This window comes from Pseudonaja textilis, chromosome 16 (genome assembly GCF_049901715.1).
Source record: "Pseudonaja textilis isolate UNSWEBS1 chromosome 16, rPseTex1.2, whole genome shotgun sequence".
Lineage (NCBI taxonomy): Eukaryota > Metazoa > Chordata > Lepidosauria > Squamata > Elapidae > Pseudonaja > Pseudonaja textilis.
Window position 1 is genome coordinate 9,598,373 of NC_142005.1, and position 8,187 is coordinate 9,606,559.

The 8,187-nt window shown below is 42.9% G+C and overlaps 1 protein-coding gene across 1 annotated transcript; it reads right to left on the minus strand.

The window, feature by feature from the left end:
* Positions 1 to 3,863: 3,863 nt before the first annotated feature.
* LOC113449195 (uncharacterized) lies at positions 3,864 to 7,744 on the minus strand. Its single transcript, XM_026720210.2, has 3 exons — positions 7,687 to 7,744; positions 6,219 to 6,309; positions 3,864 to 5,057 (listed from the first exon to the last, which is right to left on the minus strand). Exons 1-3 carry the CDS (start codon positions 7,742 to 7,744, stop codon positions 4,088 to 4,090), a joined length of 1,119 nt encoding a protein of 372 aa, XP_026575995.1. The 3' UTR covers positions 3,864 to 4,087.
* Positions 7,745 to 8,187: the final 443 nt, after the last annotated feature.

An 8,187-nucleotide genomic window follows, 5' to 3' on the forward strand; every position in this document is an offset into this window, starting at 1 on the left:
TTGATCGGCTGTCTCCTTGAAAACATGGGGCGTTGGTTTCCTACATTGTAATTCCTAATAAAATGTATTCAGCATCACAGAAACAGCCGCTTCCTGTCCTTCTTACGTGCCTGTCATTAAGATTTGGGAATTGCTGAGACAGAATTCGGGCTGATCTAACCGCAACCTAGATTTTGAACGTCTCCATCAGTTCCTAGGTCACACCCTTCTGTGGGATGGGTAGCCCTGTGGTATCTTGAGAGCCATTTGTCGGAGTAGACTGAAGAGCATAGACCGAAATCATACAAGTAAGAAGGAATTAGAGAACAAACAATGATTTGCATTAGGAGAGAGAAATAACTTTAGAATTAGAATTGGAGAACAAGCAATGATTTGCATTAGGAGAGAGAAATAACTTTAGAATTAGAGTTGGAGAACAAACAATGATTTGCATTAGGAGAGAGAAATAACCTTGGCTATTAAAGAGAACTGTGAGAATGGGGTAATATGGTAGACACAACATTTTAGATATGATTTTTGTTGCTATTTTTTTCTTTTAAAACTATGTTCGAAATGCATGTGTCTTTTTCTACACAACCAACCCTCATGCCTAGCAAACTGTACTTGACAAGATCATTGTGGCGTCACCCCAAAGACGGTCCCCAAACCATGGTTCATGAAAGCCACATCTTAGCCTGATGCGTAAACCAACCCTTGAGCAAAGCCACAATTAAAGGCTGTGAAATTTGATCCTTTTGCTGTTTGAGAAAAGAGCACGCACGCACACACACAAATGGAGGCAGTTTGTAAAATAGATTTATCTCGATGCAGACACCTGTTCTGCCACTAATTGCAATGACGGTAAATTATGACGAATTAAAAACTCATTCCCGAAGAATTAATGGCAAATAGTTTCCACACCGAAAACTGCATTCTTTTCTTGTCTGGAAATCACCAGGGCTTCTTCTCTATGCATTAATTAAGCCCTGAATTACACCCCAACGTTTAACGCTTTGATTCTCATTAGATCTCTATCATCAAAAGGAGAATCTTCCCCTTCAAGTAGAAAGATAGAGAGCGAAATGCTAAAATAGGGTTTTGTTGTTTTTTTTCAATGAATATTCATACAGTTCTAAAACTTTTATCTCTCCTTACCTTAAAAAAAACTGGTGAGTCAACTGAAAAAAAGAACATAGGGTTTTGTTTTGTTTTTAACTGATTGGTGGATACCCAAGCTTTGGTTTTTTGGGGGGAGAAAAATATTGCCGTATGAGCAAGAGAAACGATTTGTAGACGAGAAGTAATAGGCAAAGAGAAAACGGCTAACTTAGTGTGAAAAGGTAGGATTTTGTCAAATTTTGTCAAGAGAAGAACAGACGACGGGGATGCACAGTAGTTACTCCTGGTTTTCTTATTTTCAGTGACTAGGAAGAGTTACAGAAGGCAAAAGGATTAAGGTTTTAAAACAATGAGTGTGAAATAGGATTGGGTGCAAATTAGAATTAGAATTAGGAACGTGGAATCGTTGAAAGGTATAAACTTTGGTTGAACTTTGAAACCGAAGAAGAACAAGTGGAAGAATGGATGATAAAGTTGGCTAAAAACTTATTAAATACAAATGGATCAATGTGGTTGAAGATTAAAATGTACACTATGCTATCATCTTCAAGGGATTTTTTTTTTTTTTAATAAAATGAGCTTTCAAGGGCTGTGCAAATTTGCAAGCATCCACAAGGTGGCTGCAGCGGAAAGATTGTGAAAAGCTAAAGCAATGAAGTTGTGGCGGGGAAAGAAAGGAAGGAAGGAAGGAAGGGAAGGGAAGGAGGGAGGGAGGGAGGGAGGGAGGAAGGAAGGAAGGAGATGGAAGGAAAGAGAGATGGAGGGAGGGATGGGGGAGGGAGGAAGGAAGGAGAGATGGAGAGAAGGAGGAAGGAGAGACAGAGGGAAGGAGGGAGGGAGGAAGAAGATAAGTAGATCTTAGGCACTGATGAATGGATGGATGGGAGGGAGAGAGGGAGGGAGGAAGGAGAAATGGAGAGGAAGGAAGGAAGGAAGGGAAGGAGGGAGGGAGGAAGGAGAGAAGGAGGGAGGAAGGAAGGAAGAAGATAAACAGATCTTAGGCACTGATGAATGGATGGATGGAAGGGAGGGAGAGGAGGGGAGATGGAGAGGAAGGAAGGAAGGAAGGAAGGAAGGAAGGAAATTAAAGGAAGGAAGGAAGGCCTTTTTTCCACCCAGGTGTCCAACTATGATGTCTTTTTTCCTTGGTGGAGTGGCCACAGATGTTATTACCACTGTGGCTATTGTGGCATAGGTGGTTGATGAGGTTCCGGATGGGGCTGTCCACCATGCTATCCATACAATCTGAATTAAACTCAAGAATTGATTCAAACATTGGAACCGAATTCCACTTCTTCGCAGTCCTTGGTATGGCCACATGGTGGCACCGCTTAACCAAAGTTGTTTGTTTTTTTTAAGATTAACTTTGTTTTTCTTATACCACGTGAGTCAAGAACAACAGATGCGGTGTATAAAGGCGTCATGCAGTGGTGGGATTCCATTTTTTTTGTACTTCCGGTTCTGTGGGCGTGGCTTGGTGGGCGTGGCAGGGGAAAGATAGTGTAAAATCTCCAGTCAGAGGTGGGATTGGCCGGTTCTCTGAACTACTCAAAATTTCTGCTACCGGTTCTCCAGAACTGCTCAGAACCTGCTGAATTCATCACCTCTGGTCCCATGCTTCTTTTTTCGGGGTAACATTTTGAATCCTTTACTATTATTCTATACTAAAAATTTTTTTTTTAAAGGCGGCCCTCCTGTGGTCAATCTTAGCTATTGCATCTTCAAAAATGAAGGTTATGCAGTGTTTCACTGAACAAGCCACTAGATGGCACTGCTTATGCAACCAAAGTATATGCAAAGCGCCGCAAAATATCTCTCATACCCTATTTGTCTGTCCTGAACCAGTTTAGCCAATATCCTGGAGCCTAATTCAAAGACAGAAGAATAAACCTATATGTCTTCCTAACATAGGCCACTAGGGGGCTGATTTTAACTATTCCCAAAAAACTTGTTGCCAAAATAGCACCATCCAGTGGTGGTTATGGAGAGATTCATTTATTTTTATTTATAAATTGTACTCAATGTTGCTGGATAATCTTGTTTCTTCGTTGATTGCATTAGGGTTAGGATTTATGTTTATGCTGAACATGACAAACCACACAAGTTTTACAGCCACGGTTTTCTCAAATGTTTTTATTTGTAAAAAATAACAATAATCATAAATCATTTTCATATTTGGAGGCTTGGACAAGTGGGGAATTAAAGATATGTTTAAAGTAAAGGGATGTCAGATGAACAGGAAAAGAGGAGGAGGAGGAGGAGGAGGAGGAGGAGGAGGAGGAGGAGGAGGAGGAGGAGAAGAAGAAGAAGAAGAAGAAGAAGAAGAAGAAGAAGAAGAAGAAGAAGAAGAAGAAGAAGAAGAAGAAGAAGAAGAAGAAGAAGAAGAAGAAGAAGAAGAAGAAGAAGTAGAAGAAGAAGAAGAAGAAGTAGTAGTAGTAGTCGTGGATTAGATATCTTTTCTCCATTTCTGATTTTTCTTTTCCTTCATAAGTTTTAGGCGATTGTTCCTGTATTCAACAAAAAGCTTGGAAACTGGGCTAATTTTAATTCCTTCAATTTTACATTTTTTTTACACGCTCGCACAGGCATCGCAGGTAAACCCTAAAGGCTTCTGTTGAATAAATGTAGGAATGGGATTTGATTTGCAAAATAAACTCAACGGATGTTTGCTTGCAAAAGGGCATGGAAACACAAGTTGATTTGATTGGCAGTTTTTTTTTATCACCCATGTTGGTTTGGAAAGATTCTCTCTTTTTTTTCCCCTCCCTCACGTACACTGGAGGTTTGCACCCCCGTTCTCCCAGTATGTGCAATGGAGAAAGTCAACGAACTGTGTCACAAAATTCTGGAAAGTGCAAATATCAAAAGATAACAGCCTTCCAGGTTTGTATATTGAGGTTTGGGGAAATGTCAAATGTTTCTTTGCAGAGAGAAAAAAAATCCTCCGTATTTCTTTTTCTTAACTGGACAAAATAACTCTTCCTCGCGTTCAAAATGGCCAGTTGATCGCTGAGGAATATTTCTTCCCGGTGCTTGAAATTTTCACCGTTTTGGACAGGTTTTTGGGAGGCGTGTGGGCAAGGCTGGGCTGAGATCCTTTGACCAAGGAGGTCCGAGAAGGTTTGACCAGGGAAGCTCGCGAACCCCTGTAGAAATGAGCTTGGGAGGTTTTCGGCAAAAAGGAACGGGCCCCTTTCTTGATGAACGTATGTGACAGCGTCAGGAAGTTGGCGCGTGGGACCTTTGTGGCGATGACCCGTGAACCTTTGGTGGCCCTGGGTTGGGAGGAGATCTTTGCTTCAGGTTGCAGTGGGTCATCGACCTGGGGGAGATCCGAATTTTTGCCTCGGTTTCCTTGAGGGACCTTGGATGGATACTGTGTGGTGAGTTTTTTGGTCCTCTGGGATAGTTCTTCCTTACTGGAGCAAAGCAGAGGGTCTTCAGAGGCATAGAAGGTGGGTCGTCTGGAGACACGTGGGACCTGGGTTAAGCCCGGGTGAAGATCTCTGGAGGAATAAAGCACGGGGCCTTTGGTCATCCGAGGAACACGCTCAGGAACCACACAAGGCAACGAAGCCTTGTGGATGGGGCCGTGCGGACCTTTGGTCGTGCCATCGTATCCAGCCGTACTCTGAATTTGGTATGGGTAGTCCTCTACATCGGACCTCACCAGATTCCCGGTCGTTCTCAGTTTTGAGAACTTGGTCAGGCATACGTCGAAGTCCCCAGGGGTGGTCCGGGGTTGATACCCAGCTACACGGGCCGGTGAGTATGGCGTCACCCAAATCCCCCGTCTGTAGAGTGGGATGTTTCTGGAGGAAATCAACTTTGACCCGTAAAGTGGGACAAATTGGGATCCGTATCTTGGAAGTCTTTTCTTAACGAACATTGGCAACGGGGGGCCTATCGGCTTACAATGATAGGCATAATAGGGCATCTTTTCTCGGGCGTAGCGATGCCTATGAGGACGAAAAGAGGAACTGCTTAGGCCTAAACTTTCATCCCCTGGGTTTCATTGGCGTACATCAGTAATAACTGTTCATTCATTCATTCTTTCATTCAATCATCGATTGATTCATTCATTCGTTCGTTTGTTCATTCACTTTCAGCCCCCTGGTTTCATTGATTCAGTCAATCCATCAGCAATAACTTCTTTAATAAATTCTTTCATTGATTTGTTCATTCTTTCATTCATTCATCCATCCATTCATTCATTCACTTTTAGCCCCTTGGTTTCATGGATTCATTCAATACATCAGCAATAACCATTCATTCATCCATCCATTCATTCTTTCTTTCACTTTCTTTCTTTTTTTCATTATTTGATTATTTCCTTCATTCTTTCATTCAGTTTCAGCCCTCTGATTTCATTGAGTCATTCAATACATCAGCAATAACCATTCATTCATTCATCCATTCATTCTTTCTTTCACCTTCTTTCTTTTTTTCATTATTTCATTATTTCCTTCATTCTTTCATTTAGTTTCAGCCCTCTGATTTCATTGAGTCATTCAGTACATCAGCAATAACCATTCATTCATCCATCCATCTATTCATGCACCCATTCATTCTTTCTTTCTTTTTTTCATTATTTCATTATTTCCTTCATTCTTTCATTCAGTTTCAGCCCTCTGATTTCATTGAGTCATTCAGTACATCAGCAATAACCATTCATTCATTCATTCATTCATTCACTTTTGACCCCCTGATTTCATTGAGTCATTCAATACATCAGCAATAACCATCCCTAAAAATGTGGAGGCAGAACAATGAATGGATGAATGGATGGATGGATGAATGGGTGAATGAATAGATGGATGGGTGAGTGGGTGGATGGACGGATGGATGAATGGATGGGTGAATGAATAAATGGGTGAATGGATGAATGAATGGGTGCATGAATAGATGGTTGGATGGATGATGGATGGATGAATGGGTGAATTAATGGATGAATGGATGGATGAATGGGTGAATGAAAGAATGAATGGATGGATGGATGGGTGAATGAAAGAATGAAAGAATGAATGATTAACAATGAACAGGCCAAGTTGGAAGAGAATTCAGGGGTCTCCCTTTCCAATATAGCGCCCCCCCCCTTTTTCCCCTGTCCCCCAACTTACCACCGAGAAAAGTGCAAGGAGTTACCCCGAATTCCATGGTCCATGTGTCCCAGAGCAGCAGCAAAATCCGTATCCTTTCGAAGGAAGTCACCTTTAATGTAGAAAACAAAAAACAAAAACCCGCCATTGCGTTGCGGTCAGGTTTCCCCCCCCCCCCGGGGTACTGACCACAAACTCCACAAACACCTGCTCAGCCTCATTTCTTGGGGTTGTACGCACCCAGCCTAAATAGACGGCTGCGTCAAAAACAGCCTTTTGATCATATTTCGCTGAAACAGGTTCCACAGGTAACCAAGGTTAGCAGGTGTGAAAAAGAAGTGAGAGAGAGAGAGAGAGAGAGGGAGGGAGAGAGGGAGGGAGAGAGAGAAAGAGAGAAATGGGAATCAAAGCCATGGATCCCTCTTGTGAATAGATCTGGGATAGGAACCTGGATTCTTTGTTTAATAAAAAAAAAAATCTTAACGGGACTTCTGGATTTCCAGGTGTTCACATCTGGCAACTGATGTGGTTTCGAATCATTTCCCATCGTTTCTGGGTCTTGGTTGGCCGAGGGTGAGTAGCCACTGCCCTGCCGTCCTGACTTACTCTCTCCACATCGCAGAAACAGCATCCTTGAAAATGTTAGAGATGCTAAAATGACAGCTCGTCCTCTTTTAGCGACTGCCTTGTTTAGTGACTGTTGGCTATGACAGTGATTTAAAAAAGTAACTCTGGGGGCGGGGGGGGGGGCAGTCCTCGTGCTGAGAACCTTCCCAGATCTGTAAAGCCAAGGATAAGTCAAACTAGAATATTACCACTTTTGCAGTTTCGCTTAGTGACTGCTTCTTCGTTTCCCCATTGGGGTCGTTAAGCGAGACCGACCTCCGTAATGCAGAGGAAGAAACCGGGCACAACGTCTCTTGGAAACGTCACCGATTTTATAACACTTTTTGGCAGAGGCTCTCTCTAAATATCATCTAATCGTTTCTCGGATGGAAGAAGGCAGGCGAAAATACAATTTTGCAAGCCCAGACGCCAAGAGGAAAATTAAATATATATATATATAAATATATATGAAAATATTTTGGCTCAGCTCCCAGTTTCCAGCTCCATCCTTATCCCGACTAATTTTGTTTTAAATGAAATGCAGCCAATTTTATTTATTTTATTTTTTTTAAAAAAATGAACCCAGCCAAAATGGGCTTCAACCGTCAACCGCTCCCCCCGCCCCCAAACAAGTCAACCCCACAGATTGGATCAAAACATTTGCACCCCATTGTTTTGTTTGTTTAAAACAACAGAAGAGTGGGAAGGGGCCTTGTAGGTCATCTAGTCCAACCCCTCCGCTCAAGGTTTTCTCCAGTCACCCCCCCCCCTCTCCCTTCTGCCCCCTGCAAAAGAAAACTTCTAGGGTTCCCTGGGTGTAGAAAGCTAGCTTCTCGAGTTTTCTGCTCCCAGCCAAGGATCCTGCAGGGAGCAACCGACTTACCTGATGCCAGGTGGGTGGAAATCCCTTTGTTGAAGGACTCGGGGATCTCCAAGAGCATTTTTAAGTAGTTTAAACATTCCCCCCTCAGGGACGTGAAACATCCCTGCTGGGAGGGACCTCCCCGCCAACCTGCCAATCCTGACACCCCAAAATTTGCTCCAATCTTCCAAGGAAATTCTCCGCCTGCCACTTTTTGGACGCGTCAATTGGCTGTTGAGTTAATCTCTTTTCTTTTTTTATTTTTTTTGCCCTGCAAAACTGCAAGGGGAAATTTGTCTAAATGAAACAGGAGCCGCCGGATGTTTGCTCTGCAGGGTCCAAATTTCCCCCCCCTCACTCACACACACACACACACACCCTAATCCCGAAAGGATAATCTAACTTGGGGGAGGGTTGGGGAGGGGAGAGAAATGCCCTGGAGATTCGCGTCTTCTTGGGCTGGAATAATTTGGGACGCTGGCTCACAGCCGGTGGAGGAAATGGAAGTGGAACAAGGATGTT